At 39.2% G+C, this 27,554-nt stretch overlaps 1 protein-coding gene across 2 annotated transcripts; it reads left to right on the forward strand.

The window, feature by feature from the left end:
* Window positions 1–1,385: 1,385 nt before the first annotated feature.
* On the forward strand, window positions 1,386–21,352 carry PPRC1 (PPARG related coactivator 1). 2 transcript variants are annotated; one of them, XM_032225738.1, is made up of 14 exons: window positions 1,386–1,499; window positions 6,480–6,620; window positions 7,548–7,700; window positions 9,098–9,199; window positions 9,614–12,479; window positions 12,859–12,912; window positions 13,451–13,505; window positions 15,082–15,149; window positions 15,635–16,490; window positions 18,204–18,347; window positions 19,278–19,344; window positions 19,743–19,864; window positions 20,053–20,204; window positions 20,580–21,352. In XM_032225738.1, exons 1-14 carry the CDS (start codon window positions 1,419–1,421, stop codon window positions 20,681–20,683), a joined length of 4,965 nt encoding a protein of 1,654 aa, XP_032081629.1. In that variant the 5' UTR covers window positions 1,386–1,418; the 3' UTR covers window positions 20,684–21,352. The 2 variants fall into 2 exon arrangements, with proteins under 2 accessions (XP_032081629.1, XP_032081628.1); XM_032225737.1 differs by having other exon boundaries at window positions 1,386–1,526; window positions 20,580–21,351.
* The last annotated feature ends 6,202 nt before the right edge of the window (window positions 21,353–27,554 follow it).

Genomic DNA, 27,554 nt, shown 5'->3' on the forward strand with positions numbered 1-27,554 from the left:
TATTAAAAGAAACAAAAAAAATATATAACAGAGGCACAGAACTTGATACATGCCAGTGGAGAAACTTAAAAGCATATCGTACTTTTTCATCATGATCAGGAGACAGGTGGTTTAGTATGTTGTACAAATGACGTTCACTATGGTTTTGTCAGTAAACTGCGATTAAGCAGAACATGATTTAGCATGGATCTTGTAGCACTTGTTGCTGTTTGAAATCCCGAGGCATAACAAGCCAGAATAGCGCAAACTGCTGCCCGGGGTAATCCTGGCACTGAAACAAGCAAGCGGCCGCTGACAGGGTGAACTCCAAATGCGCAATGCTAAACAAAGCACCTTGATGTCTGGTGTTCTGCCGACCTACCGCCGCATCCTTCCTGGCAAAGTTACAAGGAAGTTGCAATCAACACCACGCTGCCGTCGCACAGCAGCTGCCCTCGTGGAAGCCAAACGGGAGGGTGTTAACTTCCGGCTGCTAACCGCGGGAAAATCAGGCTACGAAGGGGTGGCGACGATGTTGTCAGCCGCCCTTTGAATTGGACGGTGGGATGTCCACGGCTGAGACGAAGCTGAAACATCAGGCGGTGCAAAATGGCTTCCGTCTTAAGCAAAGCTGAACCGCAATCGCTTTGCGGTCCTGGTTTTATTATTTAGAGGTCGCCTGCAGCGTTTTGCGCGAAAAGGCGAGAAGATTTTAAGGCACAGCAGATACGTTAGAGAATGTAGCTAGGAACCTCTTAACAGCTACATCTGTGTCAAAATCAGGAACAAACCAATGAGCTGTGCCCCATCAAATCTAAATGAACAAGTGGGTAATTTAACGTGTTAAGTAATATGCTCCGCACGTAACTCGGGGCACGCTTACTTCACTCGGAATTGTCTATTATAGGAACGCTGCTGACTCCCGCATCCTTCAGTTTTACATTTGTATCCCTTACTGATAACTTAGGTTAAGAGAATTGCAGAAAAATGTGCTTCCGTTCTGCTGGCATTCAAAGATCCTCATCTCTCCTAATCAAAGGATAATTTTAACTTAACAAATTGAGTATATTTAATAAATTATAACCCGCAATTATTTTCCGGAGAAATAGTGTGCGAACTAGAGGAATACTAAACATCAAATCTAAATTATAAGCTACCGTTTACGCTTCTTCTCCCCTCCTTTTTTTTTGCATCACTACACCAACTACCAATATTTTAAAAATGTTTTTTGTATTGCCTCTTACTGTAAACCTCAACACAATTCATTAGTGTCTAAAAGAAAAAAAAATGCCCACGACGCTTAGGAGAATATTTCCCAGCATGCTTTGCTTCACAAAAAACCCCCTCGCCCGCTCTGCTTTCAGTTGCGTTGCTTCCTGGGAAATATAGTTCTACGGTGCCGGCCGGGCTTCTGAAGCTATTTGTGAGGAGGTGCCAAGATGGCGGCCCTGTGGGGCGGCGGTGCGGGACACGCTGGGGCTGGCGGAACCCTCCCCATGCGGGCTGCCTCGGAGCCTTTGGTGGGCAATACCTTTTCTTCTACTCAGGTACCGGCCGGTCTGGTTCCTCGGAACTGAGCTTGAGAGTTTCATTGAGCCGCGTCGGCTAACGCTAGATGGACACGTGGAAGCGGTGTGTCTGGCATAGGGAGGTGGCAGCGGCAGCGGGAACGCGGGCAGTGGGGGCTTTGGAATGGAGGCACCGGGAAGCATGGGCGGTAGAAAAGCCGCCCAGGGAGAGGAGCTTGTGAGAATCTCAAAGCGATGTTTGGGTTGCACGGTCCTAGTCGGTGGCCATTTCGCTTGAGCTTCCATGCAGTTGGTAATGGTGGAATGGGCGGACGGTGTGCGGCAAAATTAGCCTAGTGGAGCAAATGTCCAGGACGAACAGTTCAGGAATTTGGGGTATTTCTGAAGACCATCTGCCCCTCGTGATGCAGGAACAATGAAAGTCGAGAGCTTTTAAGGCAAAGGCAAATCCTGGACTCGCTAGGTGTGGCAAGGCGTCCTGACCCAGTGAATTTTTGGCGTAGAGTCACACTTTATTTGAGTTTGTGGAGCATTTCGGCCTTGGGAAAATATGCAAAAAGAAAACTCGTCTGTAATATTAGAGTACTTCTTTCCTGCGTTTCCGTCGTTGTTTTGAATTACTTATCGAAATGTTGCTCTTTGTGGCTTTAATTTTTCAATCGACTCTAAAACTTTCGTTTGCTTTGTCCCTTTCCCCCAATGTGCCAAAAAAAAAAAAAAATCCCTTAAAAGAATTTAAGGAAGTGGAGACCAGGGTATACCTAGTAGGCTGATGGGGGAGCACCAACTAGAAAGTATTCCCTTATGTAAAAATGAATTCCAGTGCTTTTCCTTGCTCTGTTCTCCCCTCTTCGTTCCTGGGTGTGTTCATATCCTCCCACTTGCTGATCCTGTTCAGCCCCATTTGATGCTCTCTCTCAGCAGTTCTTTTTAAATTCTTGTATGTAAAAATCATTTTTTGTGCGTCTACTTTTAAGTATTCTTGCTTCTCCTGTTCTCTGAGTTTTGATGTTAGCAGAATCCTGAATGCCTTGTCCCCTTTAAATAAAAAAAAAGTAATTTGCAGCAAATCATTTCACTTTAGAAAGCAGTTTTAAGAGAAGCCATTTATGGGAACTTACTATACAATTGTACTAAATGACAAATAGAAATAATGAGCTGTTCATTTGAAAACTCTGCTGAAACGCCTACTCTATGCTTTTTCCTGCTACACATTATGAATGTGATGAGAGATTGTGCCATAGCCATAAGAAAAAAAGATAACATTTTATGTTGCTGTGTTAAATAATAGTTACATTTAAATGCTAAGTTACTAGTCTTTTGTAGTTAAAATAAGATGTAATTCATTCCCTTACTATACAAAATACTGAGGCTGTTTGATTCACATTCTTAATAAGATTGGAGCAATATTTTAGTTTTGCTTTGAATCAACTTTTTTTTTAGCTTAAGACTTTATCTTTGGAAGTTAAAATTTTCTTTGTAAGTCTTAATATGTTTTGCACAATGGTAAGGACACTTTTTAAAAAATTCTACCCAAGCACAATCATCGGGTTTTCTGACTGACACCTTCCCAATTCTGTAGGACCTAATCAGGAGACAAGAGAAAGTGGAGAAGAGGGAGAGGAGGACAGAGAATTAATTGCAATAAAAAAGACTTGGAAGTGGGAAAAGAAACCCAAAAAATATGGGCTTTAAAACAAAGCATACATATTGTGTTATGCAGCAGGAAGATGGGTGATTTAAAGCTTTAAACTCTTCATAAGTTTTGTTTGAATAGATTTAAAACTGAATTTTCCCTGATCACACAACTTAAACATAATTCTTTATGTTTATGTCTAAACACATTGTAAACCATACCATCACTATATAAATTTGTTTGATATGTCTATTTGTACCTTTTTGGGGCTTGTTGAATATGGCATGATGAGTAACATAGTGAAGTGCCTCCAAAGTTTATAAAACTAAACAAGTATTGCTTCTCCTATTTGTTTGCTTGGGACTGCCTTCCCCCTAGCAGTGTTTCTCAACTTTGGCAACTTGAAGATGTCCGGACTTCAACTCCCAGAATTCCCCAGCCAGCATTCGAGTTGAAGTCCGGACATCTTCAAGTTGCCAAGGTTGAGAAACACTGCCCCTAGCATGGTGCCTTTCAGAGATATTGGCCTTCCTTTAATGGGTCACAGACTAACAACTAGCATTGGAAATTAGAGAACTGGAAACTTTGGGTACACTCACAAATGTGGATGCCAAAGATGTGAAATGATAACCCTTTAATTTTGTGTCTAATATTACATTGGCAATCAGCCAAGAAAGCAAACCAAATGATGGACTTGAGTCTCCTGGTAATTTTATTTATAATTTTACTTCAGTCATCATTAGAGAGTGCTTTAACTAATCTCATTAGCTTGTGGCAAAGAAACTGAAGCATCACATTGTAAGAGTTGAAAGAAATTCTTTTGATTAATTTCACATTCAGTTGACAGAATTAAAAGGAATATTAAACTTTTGTACTACCATGTTTTCCCGAAAATAAGACAGGGTCTTATTTTCTTTTGACCCCTGAAATAAGCACTTGGCCTTATCTTCGGGGAGGTCTTATTATTATATTTGTGAGTTGCAGGAGGCGGCGAGTGTGGCCACCTCATAGTTGCTGCTGTGTTGCAATATTTTGGGGGAAGGGCTTATTTTCAGGGAAGGGGTATTTTAGCGCATGCACTCAAAAGCCAGATAAGGTTTATTATCTGGGGAGGGCTTATTTTCAGGGAAGCAGGGTAGTCGGTATTTTCAGAGAAAGATATGTAGTGACCATATTAATTTCAACTTTAGGTAAATTCATTGATAACCAGTATCAAGGCTTCTTCGGTTTTTCCATTTTCTACACTGCATTATTTTTATGCCAGAAGTATAACTGTGGTACTTATTTATTTCACAACAAAATAGTAATGTTCAGATAGTATTCTTTAAGAACACATCTCTTATTCTAGAGATGACCACTGTCTTTGAGGTATGAAGGAATAGTGGGAAACTATTTTTAGTTCTATCAGCATGGATGTTCAATATGCAGCTCCAATAAAGGAGAATATTTGTAGTTTAGAGTTGAAATGAGGGGTCCTTGGTTGTTTTCTTGCAGAAGTTTCATTACATAAACTAGTAATGTTAGTGTAATATCTGCCAGAAAACAACCAAGCTCAGAGAGCACCAAGGACCCCTCAAAGTGCAACTCTACAAATATGGCTGAGCATACTCAAGAAACATTGGAGGATGTACAGTGATGTTTAAAAGTTTTTGAATCCCTTTGAATTTTCAACATTTCTGCATAAATATAACCCACAACAAGGGAACCCAATTAAACAAACTGCCAAAACATTGTTTATTTATGGAAAAGAATGATCTAAGGTCACATGTATTTGTGGCAAATATGTAAACCTTTGCTTTCAGTAACTGGTAACCCCCACCCCACCCCATAGGTAGCAATGACTGCAATAAAACATTTCCAGTAGCTGTTGATTTTTGATTTAAAGCAAACTCCTTGCAGGGTCTGTTTCTGTGCAACACCTTGATGTTTCGTCTCACAATTCTAGCCCTCTGAAGCCAGTCAAAATTCGGTATGCCATAGGTACAAAAGGTCTGGTGACAATGTGAACATGTTTTCTCTGTTATGGTTTAAAAAAAAGTGATTTATTATTACATTTGCCTTCTGCACCTAATTTCCTACTGTCAGCATGCCAATATTTAACCGTAAATTAATCTTCAGAATTACAGAAGTAGATGTTGAAAACTGCATTAAAATTGATGCTGTTTAAACATTTGTATGCATATTTTTCAAAGCTTGGTTCTTTTTTGGAAACCTTCTTGTTAATTGGGATAACTGGGAGCTGTTCTATCTCATCTAAAATGCAGCAGGATGAGAGAGACTATTACAGGTTAATCAGCAGAAGAGTATGGGAAGAGACGCAATCATGTCTTGGTCCTCCCAACTTTCTGCAATTAAAGCATCCTGCTTATCTGATTAAAAACTTAAGTGAGCTTCTTCAGTGAGTAGTTTGTTTCACATTGTGCTTGGTTACATAGATGCAGGATTGTAGATAGTCTTGGTTGAAAAGATTTGCAGTAATTGGAAATGTGGGCACACGAGCCATTGCTCAGTACAGCTTAACTGCATACGTGCACGCCTCCCACCAGCCAGATCATTTTTGGGTCACGGCTGTGCATGCAGGAGACGCACACACATACGCGATGGGGCGGGGGGGTCACATATGTGGGGGTGTGGAGGATGGTAGGGGGTGTGCCCCCCACAGTCTGTTTTTTGTCCCAGGAGGCTTCAGGGAGGCCTGCTAGGCCCAGAACGGGCCATGGGGAGAGGGGGTTGTGCATGCATGCGCAGGGGGCAGGGCATGGGGGTGTTGCATGTGCATTTCATTATGGGTGTGGGCATGCTGTTATGCGCATGCACACGTTTTCAGCGCACAAGGACAAAAAGGTTAGCCATCACTGAACTAGGAGAAAACCATTTTTGCAGAATAGTAAATTTGGGTCTCAGAAATGTAAGGTTTTATTTTAAATGCCCAGCCTCTAAATCTAAGCTTTTGGGCAGCTTGGAAACAAAACATAATACTGTACTCCAAAACATCAGGTATTTTGATAATAATGAAAATCAAAGCATTTGTTAAGAAAACATGGCAGTTTTCTTAACTAATGCTTTGATTTTTGATGGATGAAACTTGTAAAGTTCCCAAATTCTAGAAACTGAGATATGCATACTACAAGATCATATTTGGTAGTTGCAAGAAGTCCTTTGCTTTTCTCTACTTCTGTTAAGCATTATTAACATTCAGTTCCCCATTTAACCTGGGTACTAGAGGGAATTATTCTGGGCCCTAGAAGGTAATACTTAATTCACATTCAGCTACTTACTTTCTTCTGTGATTTATTTTTACTGCCCCGCCCTTCTCCTGTATCTTCTCCATCCAGTGTTTACTGGCAGAGGATTTGCACTTGGCATCTTTGGAAGCAGAAACCATCCTTGAAGCTGGGGAATTCCTGGAAACAATGCAGGACTACTTAGACTCTTCTGTCATTTCCATCATTGAAGATTTCAGCAGTTTGACTGAGGTGCAGTATATTATGTGTGCTTAGAAGAGATGACTGACTTTTGCATTGCTTTTTGCATGGTATCATGAACTAGGGTAGACTGCTGTAAAGCCCTAAATGAAGAAAACAAATGTCGTAGCCTTTCTTCTTGCCTTAAATATAGTGAAACTGCAATTCTCTGCTTTCATTACATTGTATGCTTTTGTGGACAATAAATGGAGTGGGGGGAGTTCTGTGATGAAATAGGACTACTTCAGCCTAAGAAGTGGTTTTATCTTAAACAGATAATAGTTTTATATTGAATTCCTCATATTCACCTGTGTAGTTTCTCAGCAAAATATGAGAGGACATGGTTTTAAAAATGAAAGAAGCTCAGAAGTTGGTCTCTTAACACTCTTCTTGTGCCAGAATCCTGAAATTGAGCTGCTAAATGTTCAGAATTCGGCTCACATTTTCCTGGAATGAAAGTCAAGAGTTGCTATTTTTCTGATGCTCTCAATTTGCTTTTGGTAAATTATTAGTATAAAACTGGGGGCCTGGAGAAGCAGAATAATAGTTTTAAAAGTATTAGTTTTTGATATCACACTTCAATTTCTGTATTTGTGGAACAGGTTAGAATAGATGTAGGTATTAAAGGTTTTTATATCTATACATTTCAGGCTTTTATGTTCCAGTCATTGATTGTTTGGTGTGAAAAAGTCTTGGAATTTGACTTCAGAGTCCATGTATCTGATTTCTTTACTATGTAAATTTAAATCAGTTTTACCTATCAGATGTGATGGACAGCCAGGATGGTCAATCTTCCATCCCCCTGGTTCAATCAGATGGCTACAGTCAACACATATGAAGAGGACTAGGGCAGGGCAGGGTGATTTATTGGAAGAGCTCATATTATTGGAGTTGAACAATAAATAACATTTCTACTGTGGTTTGTTCTTCTAATAACAGGTAAAAAACCACATGGATGCAGAGAATGAACTTTCCCTGTTGACGGCAATAACAGATATTCTTGATAGCACGGATGATGAGACACTGTCTCCCTTTGATCCTATCCCTGAATCTGAATTGCTCACATCACCCAGAGAGATAGAAAATTCTTCGGTATGATGCTATTTAAATAAATGTAAAGTCATCCTAACAGTTATTGTATTTCATCTCTGGAAAGTTAATTAAAAATACCATATTTTTCGGACTATAAGACACAACTTTTTCACTCAAAAAACAGGCTGAAAATCTGGGTGCGTCTTCTATACTGAATGCAGCATTTTTTGCTTCCCGAAACCCTGCCCCCCCCCTCCACCAAAATGGCCGTGCAGAGCCTCTAGGAAGCTTTTAGAGACCTCCTGTGGGCTGGAAGGGCAGAAATGAGCAAAAAATGGCCCTTTTTTGCTCAATTGTACCCCAGCCTCCAGGAGCACACTATAAGCTTTTTAAAGGCTATCCATACTTTTTTTTACCAAAAATGGTCTGTTTTTTGCTCGTTTCCCCCCCCCCCCCGAGCACTCTGCAAGCTCCCTAAAGGCTATTCATGCCTTTTTGGGGGGGGATGGGCCCGTTTGTGTGAAAAACGGGCTGGTTTTGGAAGGTTTGCAGAATGAAAAAACTTTTTTTTAATTTTCCTCTTCAAAACCTTGCTGCATCTTATACTCCAGTGCATCTTATACTCCAAAAAATATGGTAGTTATTTTTCTTAATATCTCCTATAGTTCTTCAATTAGATGTTATAAGCCTATAATATTTAAAAGTAATTCAAACCAAACAAAAATCAATTTGATGTAATCTAATATAGCATTAACTTTGCCCTTGTAAATATTTGGAATTGTTGCTTTATCTGGTCTACGCACCTCTTGATATAGGCTGCTCAAAGTCTCCTTGAATCGCGAGTTGGGCAGTAAATAAATTTGATAATAACTGATTCATATTTAATTAATTTGCATGTTTTTCTCTTGAGTGGAATATAAATGATCCTCATATGTTCTTTCTTTAGCCTGAAATATGTACTGCACCATTTATGTATTTTTTGCTTGTATTCAACTTTACTAACAGGATGAAAGCACTGAGTTAATGTGTTTTATTCTCAGCAGCTTTCGGCAAAATCTCAACTGCAGGGTAAAATTTACCAACATTGTTTAAAATCACAGAGGCATCTCCACTTGTCAGAGGTATCTGCAGTTTAATTTTCCATTGAATTGGCATCCAGATTCGTCAAATTTAACATACTGTATTGAGAGCTCTGCAGAGCAAGAGTGCCCTCTATTGCTCAAATGTATCTATTTAACATTGTTATGGTGTTTACAAGATACACAGGGGATGTTAAAGGACTACCTTGCAGATGATTAAAGATAAGGAAAGATGTTTCATGTGTCTTTGAGTTATTATTTTTGGTATTTCCTAGTCTCAGTATCACAGACAAGCATGACATTTCTTGTATTTTGATGTAATGAAGGTGGGTCATTACTGTAATTTGTGTTATTTCTAAACTTTTTTTTCCCCATCAGTTTCAGAGATTTCTTAGTTTTTCTGTGACACCCAATGAACAAGACTTACACAATATTGAGGATTTCCAGGAGCCAGGACTGTGCACCATTATGTCAAAGAAGGTGATATATTTTGTGAAAACTAAGTCATAGGTCACTCTAATTGATTCTGCCACCTTCAATTTCTGCCCAGAAAAAACCAACCCTGATCATGATTTGTTGTATGCTCTGTTTTGTATGTGTCCTGCTGGATTAAAAGCTATACTAATACTTCTAGTTTGGGTAGAAAAGGGTTGCCCAAATGTAATCTTTATGCTACATATCCCCATGTTTTAACTGGCATGCAAACCAGTAGAATGATAGTAGTGATTATACTCTCTGTTTCAGTCTTTGTGGGCTGTTTCATAGATATAGCTTAAGCACCCTTTAATAAAAGTGCAGGGTTGCCAGAAATACTTTCTTCCCAATAGTATTTTGGTTACTTTCAGTTGTTTTTACTTTGTTGCATAATTTCTGATTTGATTCATCTTTCCCTAGGTTGAAGCCAATACTGCTGGCATTCCCTTCTCATTATCTTCAAGTTGTGCCAAACTTTCGGCTTTTTCAAACAATGCAAGTAGCAAAGCATTCTGGGGGGAACAGAAGCTCTTCAAGACTAGAGAACAAGAATCTCCTGTGCTACAGGGCAGCGATGGAGAGGAAGAGGAAAAGGAGGTTGCACAAGGGTGCAAGGAGAATCTTACAGCAGCTGTGAAAGAGTTGGAACCTGAGAGAGACCTTGATGAATGCGATGACCCCTATATTATTGCCGCGGAAAATATTTCCCTTGATGAGCTAGTGAGATCAGTGCACTCTTACTGCCAGCCCACCCTCACTCTGTGCCTGAATTCTGATAATCAGTCCCCTGCAGAGAAGAATCTCACAGGCCCACTTGTCTTAGAAATAATGCCTGATGGTGGAGAGCTCCTGGAGATCAAGCTCTCACCTATAATGGAAAGCAATTACACAACTGGCCTTATGAATACTGAAGCAGAACTTTTGTCCCCTGCCCTGGGAAAAGAATTGCCTGAACACATGATGAGATACGTAGGTCCTGACCGAGAGCTTGACTCACACAAACAAGATGGGAAGGTAGTTAATGCTGCCCTTCCAAACACAAAAGATGGTCATCCACAGATAGAGGACGACACTCAGAAATCAACAGGAAATCAAAATAATACACCTGAGCCTGCCTCAGTGGCTCCAAAAAATGTCAAGTTCTTTGCTTCAAAGAAGGGTTGTGTATCTACAAATATTAAGAAGAAGAAGAGGAAGAAATCCAGAGAGGAAACAAAGTATCACAAGACCAAAAACTGCCAACAAGTGTCTGCCTGTCCTCGAATGCAGACCAGGATTGAGGCAAGGAAATCTGTGTCAGATTCTAGTTTTCCAAAAAAAGAACCAGAGAAAACCGGTGGGAAAGAATTGACCCTAAATCAAGTATCTCAGACAAAGGAAACACCCGAAACTCAAATAGAATGGTCAAAATGTGTGAGAGAGAAAGGGTCCAAAAATCTGTCAAGCTTAGTAAGTGCAAGGGATTTGCCATATGCAGAGGAGCCCACACAAAATCTAGGGAAATCTGACCTTGTGCCTATAGTCCAGAGGGAGGTCCCAGGAGAACCCCATGAAAAAAACCAGTTCCTCCTACCAATGATTGAGTTGTCTAGCTCAGAAACTTCCCAAATGCTCCCTGGTTGCACTACAGATCTTACAGAGCAGCTGACCAAGGATACACCTTGCTCTGAAAATAAAGACGTCACCTGTCATCCAAGGGAAGCTAAACCTCGACCTCTCAGCTTGAGTGAATACAGGCAGCGCCGGCGGCAGCACCAATCTAATAATGACAGTATCCAGAACACCAGAGAGAATCAGAGTGCCAGCAAGTGGCCCAGTGTTCCCAAGCTCCCAACAGAGTTGGCTGACCTTCCTTGCCTGAAAGCTCCTCTGCCATCCACCAAAGCCACAGAACCTAAACTTGCAAAGGAGCCTGAAAAACCTGCCGACTCCATTACTCTTGTCCCTGAGGACAAAGCAAGTGCCACGACCCTTTCCGTGCCATCTTCCATTGCAACTCTGAAACCAAGAGATCCTCCATCTTCACAGCTTCCTTCTCCTTCACCTACACTTATTCCTGTTGTGCCTACTAGTAAAGTATGTGCTTTTTCTCACATTGGGCCACAAGTGTCTCCACCATTGTCCATACCTCATGTACCACCAGCTCCAGAGACTTTCCTACCAGCTCCTCCTAATCACTACAATTTGGGCTCATCCCAACCAGTAGGATCTTCATGGCCTCACTTTGCTCTTCTACCAGCTAATTACCAAAGCTTACCACCACCACCACTACCACCACCACTGCCACCACCTGCTACTGAAGCTTGTCCTCCTGTCTTCCATACAGTTCCCCCCTTACCCCCTCCAACGTGGCCTCCCCCACCTGTTCCTTTGCCTTTTGTTCCAGCCCTGCCTTATGGCTCTGTTGAGTGGGCTCCACTGCCACAGTCTTCCTACTGGTCTGGAATACCGGTGCCACCTCCAGTGTTGCCCGTCCCCTACGGAGATCAAGGAGGTCTCAGGCAAAGTCCTCAGGTTGGCACTTTACCTGTCTCATCTCTTTTTGATGGATTTCCCGGCCAGCAAAGTACAGCTTTAACACCGGAGTCCTCCTGCATTGGATTTCAAAATGTGGTCAGTGAAAGTCGGAGCCCGCCTGTCCAGATATGCCAAGTAGAAGCTCCCTCAGCAGTAAAGGTAGCTCCCAGAAAAATATCTGACCCAAGGAGACAAACACAGCTCTCCACAGTTCAATCCCAAACTGAAGTAACTTCAAGCAGTTCTCAGTCATTGGAGAAACTGCCTTTGTTGGCATCAGCTGAGAAGTCTTCAAAAGAAACAGCATTGACTCAGCATGGGAGCAAAAGTTCTGCCCTGCAGTCCTCAGGGGTGCCCCTCCCTGTGCCTCCTTCCCATCAAATAGTGGGAGAACCTGCTGGTAAATTGACGTTCTCAAAAGAAGACTCTCAGCTTGTAGAAAAGAATCCTGAACTCTCTGACTCTGGAGAAACTACGGCTGTTGCTGTGGCTCAGAACAACACGAAGCCACCAGCAGAGGAACATTCTTCCCTTTCAGCTTCCTTGGCACCTGGAAAACAAAAGGAGCCAGCTGAAACCCAGTCAGATGACATAGAACAAGCCCTAGTGGCTCCCAGTCCTTCACCATTATCAGGGCTCCAGAAAGGTCAGAAAAATTGCCATCTTTCCAAGAAAACATCATCCCCTATGTGGAAAAACCAGCCTTTCATCAGCTCTGCACAGCATAAGCACGATAAAGATCTTGTTCACTCATTTATCAATGAGATTGGTGAGTATTTGTGTTATGGAAAGTGACTTTACTGAACATGGCTTAGGATAGTTGGCAACAATCCATGGGGTTAAAATTTAAGTCACAAATCATTCCATTTGAACACTCTGGGTCAAGCCCTGGTGGGTTATGCTTTCTTTCAAATGTGAAAGCAATATTCTTCTATTCCCTCTTTGTCCGGGATTTGCTAATTTTTTTTAAAACTGCTGCTGTTCAGTGTTTTGTGTTTCAATACACATACTGACTCGTTGCTGACCTGATTGGGAAAAGAGGAGCAGTGAGCAGAATCTGTGTATGACTTGAGCCAATGAAACTTCTGTATGTGAAATTACAGAGTACCAATGAGTGTGTAAAATTAATGTCTCTTCCCCTCCCTTAGGAATTGAGGCCTCTGACCTATCTAGCCTGCTGGAGCAATTTGAAAAGACTGAAGGTGAGGAATTAAATAGGACAAGTTGACCAAGATATTGACTTTATGTTTGGTACCATTAATTTTTTTTTAACTTTTTTGCCTAAAGTTATCCAAAGGATCAAGGAATACCTTCCAACTTCAAAGGAATTTTCATTAATTTATGGCTAAGTTTCAGAATAATACTGAGGTCTGATTTATTTAACCCTAGAGAGAGTTGCTTGGATTTGTACCATATGCTAAGCAAGCCATAAACTGATTTACAAACCACAACATGCTTACACATTGTTCAGGATGCAGAATTATACTTTTTTCTGCTTTCCTCTTCAGACACCTCCCTGCTTTTCTTGTTCCAGCAATACTTTTGTTTTATATTTTCAAAGTGTTTTGTGCTCATGATGAATTTGAAGCATTTTTAAAGAATTAAAGCTTAGATATATAACAGATCTATTCCTACAGTATTAGACTACCATCGTCTTGACTAAACACTGTTTTAGAATCTGATGTTGCCTTAATGGCTATTGCTATAATATATTTGACGTTTGTTTTCACTGTTTTTCAGCCAAAACAGAAGTATCTGCTGCATTAAAGAAAAATAAATCTACAGGGAATAATGGGTAAGCATAGACCCGATCCTAAGCCTAGTCTTTATCCTGTTTCTTAGTACAGGTAGTCCTCAACATAAACCACAATTGGGATCAGAATTCTGTTGTTAAGCAAGGTGGCTGTTAAATGAGTCATAGCCAGTATTACGATACAGGTAGTCCTCGACTTAACAGTTCATTTAGTGACCGTTCAAAGTTACAACGGCACTGAAAAAAGTGACATGACCATTTTTCGCAGTTATGACCATTGCAGCATCCCCCATGGTCATGTGATTTATATATGAATGCTTGACACCGACTCATATTTATGACAGATCACAGTGTCCTGTGATCATGTGACCCCCTTTTGCAACCTTCTGACAAGCAGAGTCAGTGGGAAAACCAGATTCATTTAACAACTGCAGTGATTCACTCAACAAATGTGGCAAGAAAAGTCATAAAATGAAAAGGGCAAAACTTACTTAATGAATTTACACTTAGCAGCATAAAGTTTGGACTCAATGATGATTGTAAATCAAGAACTACCTCTGCTTTTGCCACAGTTGAAATTAAAGAGTTTTCATCAGACTTCACCATAGTTTCAACTGGGACCATCCTGGACAAGCCAAGTCCAAAAATGCCAGGGAATTTCTAGAAATCTGGCACTCAGGCAAACTAACCATCAATAATACATAAACAATATCTACATACTATGCAAAAAGAGTTGATCAACAAGCCAAAACGGGAACAAAAAAGCAAAATACCTCCCCACCAGGAATCGGCACCCAGATGAGCATAGATTAACATCAGAGCAACAATCAAGTAAACAATACCTCAATCAAGAACCTGCCAACAATAGACAGACCAATCAAAGAACCTCTAAGACCACGCCCACCAATATGGAAGGGCAAGCCACTAGAACCGTGATGGTGAACTATGGCACGCTTGCCGGAAGTGGTACACAGAGCGTGGGCGCCCTAACGGTCACCCATCACTCTTCTGGATTCCAGCACACTGGCAGACTGGTCTTCACACATGCATGCACGCCAGAAACCGGAAGACCAGGTGACCATTGTGCATGTGCACGCTGGAAACTGGAAGCTCAGCTTCCCAGCGCACACATGCTCCGAGGAACTGCCCCCACCCTGTGCGTGCGCTCCTGTTTTGGCATGGTGCCAAAAAGGTTCGCCAACACTGCACTAGAATATAAATTTAAAAGAAACCCCACTCCTTACTAGCACTGATGTTACCTAGTTTGGGTAATGAAATGTCTGTAAGAATACAATCAAGGTAAAAGAGCACCAAGGACCTCTCATTTTAACCCTGAACTATTGTCCTTTATTGATTGTCTATATGTGCTACTTGCCAAGCACCCAAATTTTGATCACATGACTATGGAGAGGCTATGGTGGTTGTAAGTGAAAGGACCTGTGGTAAGTCACTTTTTAAGCTTTTTGTAACTTCAAATAGTCCCTAAAAGAATGGTTGTAATTCATTGTGTTATTGTGTTGTGCTAGTGCTCTTTGTTTTGGTGCTTTATATGCTAGGTAGGAAACTACGAATAATATTGTTGAGATGTCTGTAATGGAATTTTTTTTCCTTCTTTTAGGTCTGAGATACAATGGGAAAAGAAAATGGTGGACCGACTTCATGCACCTGAGCTCATCAATGTTGCAGGTAAAATTCCTTTGTGGAATTCAGAATAGTTCTGAAATGGAAAAACCAAGAAATCACTTTTCCAGGATTCAGTCTTTTTGTCGGTGAGAGAATGACAAAGGATTTGTGATGTTTGACATTTTCTTTGGCATAACAGACTTCCTTAAGCACCTGTGTATAGTTGTAAAATATCCTACTGAGCAGTTGCTGAAGTACCCGATGGGACTTACTTGAAGAGTTTATCCACAGAAGGCCTGTTCTGTTGTGACTGGAGGGAGATGAGATGAGATGAAGGTATAAAATGTGGGTATTCGTATAGGTTTTGAGAATACTACACAGGTATAGAAATTGGTTTAAATACTTTTATACTGCTTTCCATAGTAGGTGGTTTGCTGGGGATGGCATGAGTCTTTACTAAGTAGGTCTAATGAAAATAATCAATTTGCTCAGCTCATAGTTTTGTGTTTTAATTGATGCTCCATTTTCTTCTTTCCATTTTTATGCAGGTTTGACTCCACCAGCCACTCCACCCCATCAGCTGTGGAAACCTTTGGTACCTGTCTCATTGCTGGGACAGAATGGGTCCACAAAAGATACCAAGCTTTTGAAATCCCTAAGTAAATCTCACTGGAAATCTGTAACTCCTGTCCACGTAGGCGCTGGTGAGCATGACTATTGTCAATTAACTGCTGCACAGCCAAAGGGAGGTGCCAGATGGAATGTCAAACAGAACTTGGATATCACCATAAAACCAATTAAGACTTTAACAAGACAAGTGCTAGGTCACACCTCTGCTGATATAAAGAGGCCCCCTGCTACTGTTAGACTGAAGCCTGTAGTTCCTACTTGCCAGAATCCTAGAGAAATTACCAACCATGTTAATTCCAACAAGGGCCAAACCAAAGATTCCAGGACAGTTACAGCTGACTTGAAACCTACTACCCTAAATTCAACATTGTTGGAGACCAGTCTTATACATCCATGCAAAGAGGCATTGGACCACCGGACTACTATTCCAAGGTCTATGACTAGGAGCAGTGATGAGCCATGCTCTGTACTGCTGTCACCAGCTGCATCCCCTTGCCAAGATTCAGGAGAATCAACATTACAGCAACTTCAGGAGATTCAGCAGAAACCACTCGCTTCGAAACGCTCATTAAGATGCTACCGGAGCAGACAGAGGTCAGTTAGTCCAAAAAGCCAAAGGGGGAGAAGCCGACGAAACCATACTAGCCGGTCCTTCAGTTCAAGCTCTGATGGTGACAGTGATACTTCATCATCTTCATCGTCGTCTTCGTTGTCGTCATCCTCTTCTTCGTCACAATCACGTTCTCGGTCTCCACCATCCAAACACTGGCGAAGGTGAGCAATACTTTCTCTTCCCCATTACATAGATTCAGTATTTCAAGAATTAGATGTAATTTTTGCTGAAGCAATTGCTTTATATCATGAAGTGCCATGCTCAGGAAGGGATTCTGTTTGAACAAAATTAATGTAACAAAATTTTGGTTGTGAATGGTTGGCACAAATATGATCTCTGACAGATGTCTAGAAGATTCTCAATCATCCAGGTCATAGTTGTCCCAATGGTGCTTTTCAAAAGTCTTGTTGCCGTTTGAAAAGCACCTTTGGGAGAATCTCTGATAGACTCCACTTATTACATTTAAAGGATGTCATAAATTCTTTACAGCTTTTGTTAACTGGTTGCTGTTTTAGGAATGGCTGTATGTTTCAGGAATGGATGACTATGTATATTTTAGGAATGACTGTATGTGTGTATATGTTCTATTGAATAAATATCCTCATGCTGATTTTTATCTCAGCAGTTTAACTTAGTTCCTCCTGGAGATAATGTGTAAACTGTTCAATTTGTCTCTAGTTTTTTTGTTCTTATTTTAATTGTCTAAATTTTGTTTTCTCCTGAAAACCACAATTAGGTTTGATATTCCCTTTCATTGGATTTGTTTGTTTGTTTGAAGGTTTTCCTACTTTAGTTTAGTAAATAATATGCTGAACCATATACTGTTATTTGCAACCATCAACAACTGGTTCATCACAATATGGTAAGTTACAAACTAAGTGACTCATATTGTGATGAATTAATATGTGATCCCGCTATTATAGCATGAGAAAATAGTGGGAAACTGTTCCAGTATTGGCAGCTTCTAGATCAGTCTTATCAGACTTGCTAATCCTTCTGAATTATCACCTTTTTTTCCCCTATATAAATAAATATATATATTTATAAATATATAAATAAATGCAAAAGACTTGACTTACTCAATATATATCAAGCAAATAAATTCATACTTTCTACTTAAAAAGCTTGATTTCCCAGTTTGCAATAGAATATAGTGCCTGACCATATGTGGCACTTAACAGTATTTCATCTACTTTAAGTATAGAATAGCTTAAAGCTGGTGCACATATGTTGGAAGTGCAGTCAGCAATGTGTTTATTTCTTGCAACATAATCTGTTTTTGTACAGAGTCACACTATTGGTTTATTTAGCTCTGTAGTGCTTAAACTAACTAGAGATTGAGGTATTTTTGCATCATCTACTACAGGGCTGTCAAACTCCCACCCCCTGGGCCAGATGCGTCACATGCTAGCCACACCCATGCCCAGTTAAGCAAAGTGGGGGGGAAGTCATGATACGTCATGTGACTGCGCTATGACAAAGTGAGTTTGACACCCCTGATCTGCTACTAATCTTTTTAACTGGAGATTCCTGGAATGGAACTCGGGATCTTCTAAGTACAAAGCAGAGGCCTAACTCCTGAGCTACGATTACTTTTTAGAACTTGATTAAAAGATTTAAATATTTTTGAAAACATTTGGACAGACAGTCATTCTCAGCAAATGCTGGCATACATCTTTATCTGTCCTATAACAAATATTCCTCCTAACCTAATTTTTTTTGTTCTTTTTTGAAAATATTTTTGAAAAATATTGAATTCTCACACAAACATGCAAGCCACAATCAAAACCTCCCCCCCCCCCAAACCCAATGGTGGCTAGATACTAGATTCTGATCTCACTTGTGAACATATTCGGGTTTCCTTCTTTTCCTAGATGTCGCTCACGCAATTCCAGCTCTTCTTCTGCTAAATGGAGCCATTCAAGGGGCAGGTCCCGCTCTCCCTCCAATTCCTCTTATAGATCAAGATCATCTTCCAGGTCCCCTTCTCAGCACAGAAGGAATAGTTGCAAGAAAAGGTGAGGAAATGGAATTGTTCTTTCTCTCCCTGATCCCTAGTTTTTTGAGGCATTGAAACGTCTTACCAAAGTTTCTGTTTTTGGAACACCCTTGTTATTTTATAGCTTTTCACCTCCAAATCCAAACCCAAATTATTATTTGGGGATGAGATGACATATAGTGAGTCAAACAGATTGGTCTAGAATCTACAGTACATTATAATTACAAGCTGAAGTAATGTGTAAAAAATCAGGTCACATTACACACATTTTCTCTCTTGGGATTTTTTGGGGGGGTCTTTTCCCCCATTGGTTTATAAGGTTTCTAAGCATGCCTAGAGAAAATTTGCCTTTTCATATGATATTGAACTGCAGTTCTTAGCATTTGTTAGCATTTGCCATGCTAATTAATGCTGGTAGTCCAGCAATGTCTGGAAACATAAATTTCTCACTTCTGCTTGAAATATTTGGCAAAATATAACCCCGTGAACATTATATAAAGATTCCATCTAATGCAAAGTAATAAGTTGTTTTTAAACAGTGAGGTTTTTCGCAGTGATATTTCTTCCTAGAAGTACTTTTTTTCATATTAAATTGGTTTTTTCCCCTCAAAGAACCCAGAATACTGTGTTTAAGCTCAAATACATACAATAGGAAAATCTCTGATTTCTTTTCTCTATGAGCAATTCTTGTAGTATCAATTTTTTCATCTAGATACTTAGAATCATTGCTCAGAGTTTTTCTTGCAAGTTATTTGGGGCCTGTATTTGTCTTATTTGTGTTCAAAGACCAAATGGAGATATTCTACCTTGATTGCATTTCCTAATCAAAGAATCAAGATATTCTTTTCTGTTTCCTGACATTTTTTTCCCCATAGGATAGGAAAGATTATTAATGAACACTGAATAAAACAGTAATTTTGTATTTCTGATGCTCTGGTTTTTCTTAAAGCTACAATTCCAGCAGTTCCTATGAACGTTACCAAAGGCAGAAAAACAAATATAAAGAACGTGCAATCGTGAGTATATGTATTGTACAATAATATTGTGGGAAGAATACAACCTCCATGTAGGCCTTTTTTTTTAGTTACTTTTTTAAAAAAGTCCATTGTATATAGAATTTTCTTCTATTGAAAAGAATTGCAGGATATAAAGCTTTACAGAAACATTTCAAATAAACCAGACATGGATTGAGAAGAATCCATATTGCTTGCTAAATCCAATAATATTATCTAACTACAATTCACTTTTAATAATTCAGATTCAATCATAACTTCTGTTCCATTGTGATCCACACCCTAGGAAGGTTTAGTTCAGATCATGGTTTACTAAGAAAGTGGGTTGAATTTGCTGGCAAGAGAAAAGTGTCCAAATAATAGAGCTGTGACTGACTACTGGCCCTGAATTGTGTGCATAGGAGGAACGCCGCGTTGTCTTCATTGGTAAGATCCACAACAGGATGACACGAGCAGAGTTGCGACATCGTTTCTCTGTTTTTGGGGACATTGAAGACTGCACACTGCACTTCCGAGAGCATGGGTAAGGGGTAGCTCTGACTTTCCTTCGGGCAAAGGATTACCTACTGGGTAATATTGAGGTAATGGAAAAAGGGAGAGAAAGGAATGGGGTATTCAGAAAAAGCAGCAATTCTCTTTTCTTCCCTGCTTATCCTGCATTATGTATATTATGACTGCAGAGTCCTTTAATACATAACTCCTGTTTGGTAGGGATAACTTTGGCTTTGTGACTTATCGATACGCTGAAGATGCCTTTGCTGCTATAGAAGGTGGACATGCATTGCTTCGTCCTGATGAACAGCCCTTTGATCTGGGCTTTGGAGGACGTCGACAGTTCTGTAAAAGAAGCTATTCTGACTTAGGTGAGTCTGGTGGAGACTGATGAGTTGAAATGTTGGGCATCCAAATGATACATTTTTGTGCAGAAGGTTGGAACAAAAATCTGAAATACGCCAGGAAAGTGCTCCTATTTGAAAACATAAAAAAGTTTAGCCTTAAGTATTGGAGTTATAGGCTAAGTAGTGTTTGATTTGCATTGCATTTTGTCTTGTAAGGCCTGCCTGTGCACTGGTTTAGATATTGTGGTAAGTCACATTGCTTTGACCCATAAATCATGAGTTACAAATAATACTTTTTATGGCTTCATGTAGCTCATTAAATAAAAACCAGACCACAATATGTCATAATATGCATAACTGATTGTTAATTTTGATGAATTATTGTTCTTGTGGTTTCAGATTCCAGCCAAGATGACTTTCAACCTGCCCATCTGAAGAATAAATATGATTCTCTTGACTTTGACACCTTATTGAAGCAGGCTCAGCGAAGTCTGCGGAGGTAGCGCTAGTTTTCTTGGGCTCAGTTGCCCAGTAGGCATTTGCCTACGTCAGCCTTACCTCAGATTGGTTGCAGGGGCAAACAGCCCCCTTCTGGCCCAACTCCATGTCCGGCATGATTTTGTAATGAAATATAAAACATTAAAAAAAATTATTCTTGGTTTTTCCTAACAGCTATTTAAGGGAAGGACCTTTCTTTACAAGTGGGATAGGAATGGAAATACATTGACAATTTCTAGTCCACTTAATTGCTATGCAGACAATAAAATTCCAATTATAGACTTAACAGATCTATGGCTATTTCTCACTCTATCACTACAAGGGTTAATTTTAATAATTGTTTTTCAGTTTATCACAACCTCCCCTCCCCCCCAAAAAGCAGACAATGGGTGCCAATACTCAGGAGGTGGGGTAGAGGGAAATGGTGGGCACCAATGAAGCAATTATAAGCTGCCTTCATTATTTAAAGGATCGTAGGTTTTACATGGGAGTAAAACGCTGCAGAGAACATTTTGTGTTTCTTGGATAGCCTAGCTGCTTTGTTCTCTTACTATGAATCCCTGCCTATTCTTATCTTTCAGTTTATTCTGTCTTTCATCTCTATGAATTTCTGTAGCAGGGGAATCAAACTCAAGGCCCAGGGGCCGGATCCGGCCCACGGGGTGCTTAGATCTGGGCTGCCCTGGAAACAGCAAAGGTGCTCTGCCAGTGAAAATGGAGCTCGGGAGAGCTGCTCTGTTTTCTCTGGCAGAGACTCAGGCCACCACAGGCGCCCCCGATATGAGTGATGTGAAGCTGGCTATGCCCACCCAGCCCCCCAAGGTCAAAAACAATCCTGATGCGGCCCTCAATTAAATTTGAGTTTGACACTTTATAGCAAACAATGAAAATTCTCCTTTTACCTTGATTAACAAATTCTACAAAAAGGTTATGGTTAAAGATGTGGATAAAGATGTGAACTCAATGTTATTCCCATTTTATGCAAAAAGATAATTGCATATTCTGGTTTTCATAGTTATTTGCAAAAACAAAAAATTATTCATGCCACTGAGCCCTTATCCTGAGCATCTTAACCTGGTTGACTGTGCTGTCTGAAACCTCACTTGGTTTAGCTGGCTGAAAGTTCCAGTGAAACTATGCAATGACAAATAAAGGTTTGCTAATTTGCTAAATTCTGACACATAAACTAGATTCTATCCAGTAAAACATTGTTCCACATACTTCTGAACTGAAACATGAATTAATTTTACAGGTAGTCCTCAATTTAACTTTAACAATGGTTCAAAGTTAAGATGGCTGGAAAAAGTTATTTACAACCTGTTTTCACAATTACAGCCATTTCACCACCTACACAGTCATGCGATTGCAATTTTGGTGCTTGGCAACTAGCTCACCTTTACAATTGGTTGCAGCATCCTGTGGTCACATGATCCCAATTTGATAGCTTCTCAGCTGGTTTCGAGAGGGGGGAGGACATCAACTGGATGAGTTAAATTCACTTGGTGAACCTATGAGTCAATTATCATTCTGAAATGATTGCAAAATTGGGTCCATTCATGTGATGACTCTACTTGCAACAGAAATTCTAATCTCATGGTCCAAAAATTGAGGAATACTTACATGAAGCAGTGCTTGCCCATGACCCTTATTCCATCCACTAGACCTCAGACCAGGGCTCAACATGTCTGTGCACAGATTTCCATTAACGGGCTTGTACTATCCTATGTATTCCATCCTAAAATCATCTATAAAACAGATTTGAAAATGTTAAAGAAAATGTGTTGTCTGCTAGAAACAATAGTTCAACATTAGGATTTGTGCAGGGTGGGGGAAGGGAGATAACAGCAAAGGACAGAACAGCAACACACAACTTGATAATTTACTCAGAACCTGTTTTGCCTTAGCTGTTTGTAAAAGCTCAGGCAAAGTGATGACAGTTCTACTTGGATACTCAGCAGGTTTTCAGAGATGTTGTTTCTATGGGAGATATTTTACCTTGATGCATGAGAACAAATAGCAGTGTTGCTGTTTGCCACTTGATGGCATTAGGAATAAATAAATAAAAACTGAAGCAAGAAAAAAATCAATTTATTATTTACTATTACTACTACTACTACTACTACTACTACTACTATCACCACCACCACCACCACGGAAAGACAATATTCTCAACTAATGAAGGTCTCTACCTACCTCTTTTTTTGGCTATGTATATGGAATTGCACACCACTTTGTTTTGAAGTGACTGCTTGCAAGGCTTGGATTTTATAGTATGAATAGAATATGGTTTCATATTACAATATTCATTCCACAATATTTTATTGCATTTTTCCAGTAAGAGAAATACAGAATTGAAGCATGTTATACCTAGCATAATTTCAGGATTATGGTGGATTAAATTCAGCAGTCCCATCCACCTATCGCAAACATAAAGACATAAAGCTATGGTATGCAACTATATCGCTAGTGACTCCCAACAGCAGATGTTTATAGAAGTACTATTTAATTGATTGAAACAGATGATAAGCCAAAAGTTCAATCATGGCATGTCATTTCAGAGCAATTCGGATCCTGGATTGCTTTGAGAAAGTTCCTTGTGATAATCACCTTGGTTACCCAGAAAATATATAAATGTCTAGAAATTCATGGTGCCATCTAGTGCCTGAATGTAGAAATAAAAAATCCTCAGTCTTTTGTAAATGCATTCTTGTTCGGTACATTTACTCCCAATTTAGTCATTATTCAATATTTCATTATTCTTCACACCATTTTCTTTGCTCTCCTTCTTTTGACCAAGTGCCAGGGTTTGGGGGCCTATAAATCTACTCCTTGCCAGGATGCTTCCTCTCCCCTCCACTCTTTGCCAAGTTTTCCATGCCCACCACCCGGCACTTGTCAAACTGCTCTGATAGCATGTGGCTGCTGTTTTTTTTACTACATTTCACTGTCCTTCGAGAATGCAGCTCTCTGCATGTGTGGGTTGATGACAGGATTTCACTATGATGCATGCTGTTTCTATATAATTAAATTACATTTAACAGCAGAAACAATAAATACTATATGTGTGAATAATAGAAAAGAATTGGACACTTTAATGTATGTGAAGCAGTTGTTTTAGCCAGCTCCATAAATGAATTTAACAGCTAATGAAGTTCTTTGCATAATCCATCTCCTTCAGTTGCTGGATAACTGGAACTTTTGTACTAGATAATGTGTTACTGTTGAGACCCAGATTTGGACAGGCTTCAGATATACAAACAAAGGGAATAAATAGGAATATGACTATCTTATACAACCCACCAGATCAACATTGCCTTCAAATAATCTAGAATCAAGGGTGTCAAACTCAATCATGTCATGTGACATGTTTTTTGCTTTTGGGAAACCGGGGTGGGTGTGGCCTGCACATCTGGCCCACAGGGCTGCCAGTTTGATAGGCCTGGGATAGAAATTGCAACTTGGCCCTATAGAAGAGGCCATTTCTGAGACTTTCTAATAATATGACATTCTTTTTATTTGTACATTTTTACCTATTGCAGGGTAGTTTTATAAAACACTGGTTCTTTTTGGCTATATTATTGTGGTACTTCAATCCTGAGGTCTGAGAATCTCCACAGTAACAGTTTCTTTTGAACACACAAGAAGCCACAAGTAAAATTAAAATCTGCAGTACTACAATATGCAGCATACTTTTTAGTTTTCCTTTCCTCTAGCCTAATATTTTCTTCAATTCCCAAGTAGTGTAGTCAATAATTGTCTTATAACCAATATATTTGAGGGGTGTAAGATTTGGAAAGATTCCTTGACATTTATTGTGTGCACTGTTGAATTGAAACTGGAATTCCCAATTTTTTTTTAATTATACCAGGTGTAGAAACCAAATTAGCCCATTGAGCATTTCTATGCATAACTTCTCTTAAAGCTGCTTGTCTGCTCTTCCCTAACAGGCCGATAACAGAAAAACAGGTTTTTCTCTTCATCCACTAACTTCTCATTATGTTTGGGTTGGGTTCTTACCAAATCTGAGTCTGGAAGCTAAGCAGCAGAGCTTCACATTTCTTTTCCAATTGGTAGGGAAAGCTGAGTAACAAAGTTGAGCAAAGATGGGTGGAGACTTTGAGAGAAAAAAGGTTTACATATTTTTAAAATTTTAATTTGGACTAAATTAAGTGATTCTTATTAGTGTACTATTCACAGAATGAGATGAAATAGATATGTCAATTTGAATTCAAGTCCATAGCAATCTTTGAGTTTTGTTTCACTTTCTTGATGTACAGCCATAACAATCCTAAGAAAATAAGGCTGTATTAAGTGCTTAAAGTTCTGTAATCTTCCTCAATCTAACCCATTTAGCTTTGAATTCCTTTTTGCTGTTTCTTCTTATATATTTTTCACAGTAAACTGTCTTTGTATAGAAGGCACAGATAGGTGAGGAATAGTATTTCCTGTTTAAAAATAAAAGATAAAGTCTTGACACAGAATTCAAATTTCTTGGTTACCAATTGTGGGATTTTCACAAAGGGATTTAGAATTGCTAATGAGTTTATGCCAACTTTCGTTCTCTTTTCAGGATAATAGTGTGAACTTTGTCACTTCCAAAGGTCCAAGGAGTTGCTTAAAAATTCTAGTATGTATGAAGGGAGTGACAAGGAGCAGTTAATGAGTAATATAGCTGTGGCTGGAAAAGGCTCAAGTAACCCGGTACAGAATTTGCAAATGGAGATAGAAAACAAATGGATTGTGTTGAGGTTTTCACTTCAGTTCAAAGCTATTGGATAGACATGAATAAAATCATTTCAAATATACAGTGACTCTTGGAAGTTGGAACACACTTGAATTGTCAACATTTTTGTATAAATATAACTTAAAACAATCTGTTTTCCACAGAAGTCTGTAAAAATTAGATACAAGTAAAAATGTGGTGCTTGTTTATATATTGAGGGAAAAGATCCAAATAGTATTTCTGGTCTACATTTCACGTGTGTACAGAATTCTTAAGAGTTAAGAAGTTATTTGGGGGAGGGGGGAGTTCTTCAATGTTGAAGTAACATGAACTGCTAGGTTCAGTTCTTCGCTGCCAAAAAGTTATGGCTTGGATGGATTCTTTGAGTAACAAAACTTCAGTTACTTTTCTACATGTTGAGGCATATGATAGAGGTTTTAATTTGAAACCAGTAAAGATATATTGTAAGGGGTTATCTTTCACTACTAGCATGCAGGTATCTAAAACAGGCAAAGACTTTGTTCAACCACTGTCAACTGAAATAATCTGATTTGAAATTTCATTTTTTTCATGAGATGGAAAATCATTAGATGCAAATGTTGACCTGTTTGGGCTAGTAAGTTACATTTGAGTACTACTATAAAATGGCTGGGTTGGATGTATGCTTTGTCACAAGATAGAAGTATTATGAAATCTACTGAAATTATGTGCAGGTGACTTCATACTTAGAAGATATTCCAGAGATTTCAAATAGATATAAGTGATATCTAATCATCAATATAACATGGCACCCCTTCAGACCCATAGTTAATTTTACAATTATCCACATTTCTAGGAAACTAGATCCAATTTTTAAAAAGTTAACCATGCAGTGTCCTGGGTCACATGATCACCTTTTGTGAACTGCCAAGTCAATGGGGAAGTCACATTCACTTAACAACCGTGTTACTAACTGAACACCTGCAGTAATTCACTTAACTGTGGCAAGAAAAGTTGTAAATTGAGGCAAACTCACTTAACAAATTTCTCACTTAAAAACATAAATTTTGGGCTTAATTATGGTCTTAAGTCAAGGACTACCTGTAGCTTGTTCTTAGTTTTGATGCTAATTGGAATGATGTGATTTGATTGCTAATTTAACTATTTAAAAAAACCAGGAATTCCCTTGTGTATTATTCAGCAGCTCATTCATATTTTCTCCTTATAATGAATTTCTCCTTCATTATATTTGTTTCTTATTCCTTCAATAAAGTTCATAATGAATACCAAAGAGAAAATTAAAGGTGGCATACACCAAATGAAAGCTTTGAAAGAAAATCTCCAGGTTTTCTGCTATGTTTCTGAAGATAATATGCAAGTTCTTCATAGTCTTTGTACTTCATACGGATTATGTACCAGTCTGAGTTCTGCTCAAAATTCAGTATTTTCAGCCAAACTCCACTAATATGCAGTGCCGTGTTCCCTACCAAATCATAAATTTCTGTAAATTCATGAGTGAAACTAATGATTTCACTCAACTTATAATCAAGCATTGATACATTAAAATTTTCTCGTTTTACCCTTATGGGTGGTCTGTATCTTCAATCCTGGGTCCTTTAGAAACACACACACAACACACACAAAGTACCAGTGAATGGCCTGAAAGCACAAATAAATTCTGGTCCCAATTCTGATTTTAAGTTGACTACCTATTAAACAATGGTTATCAATTTTTGGGCAATGATAAAATATAATTTTGGCAAACTAATTGACCAGCTTAGCATCTTCACAATTATCCAATATAATTTTCCTAGCCTTAGGTAGGATCTTAAATGGAAACAATGTTTCTTTTCAGAAATGTATGTATTTATTAAATCTGTATACTGCCAACATCACAAGACTTGGTGGCTCATGAGACAAAAGAAATATAATAAAAATACAAAATAGCCCATTTGAATTAGTGATTAAGGCACCAGAAACCAGGCTATGAATTCTAGTCCCATTTTAGGTAAGAAAGTCAGCTGGGTGACTGGACCAGTCATTCTCTCTTAGCCCAACTCACCCCACAGGATTGTCATAGGGAAAATAGGAGGAGGAGGAAGGAGCATTAGTATCTTTGCTACTTTTAGTAATTTATACAAATCCTAAAAATGGGGAAAATATTTAAAAATAAT

Source organism: Thamnophis elegans, chromosome 10 (genome assembly GCF_009769535.1).
Source record: "Thamnophis elegans isolate rThaEle1 chromosome 10, rThaEle1.pri, whole genome shotgun sequence".
Lineage (NCBI taxonomy): Eukaryota > Metazoa > Chordata > Lepidosauria > Squamata > Colubridae > Thamnophis > Thamnophis elegans.

Excerpts from the sequence above, each read along its gene's own strand:
- PPRC1 (XM_032225737.1), top strand. The coding sequence starts at position 1,419 with ATGGCGGCCCTGTGGGGCGGCGGTGCGGGACACGCTGGGGCTGGCGGA. Across the intron at positions 19,345-19,742 it reads AATATAAAGAACGTGCAATC|GAGGAACGCCGCGTTGTCTT; the intron begins GTGAGTATATGT and ends TTGTGTGCATAG. Across the intron at positions 20,205-20,579 it reads AAGAAGCTATTCTGACTTAG|ATTCCAGCCAAGATGACTTT; the intron begins GTGAGTCTGGTG and ends TTGTGGTTTCAG.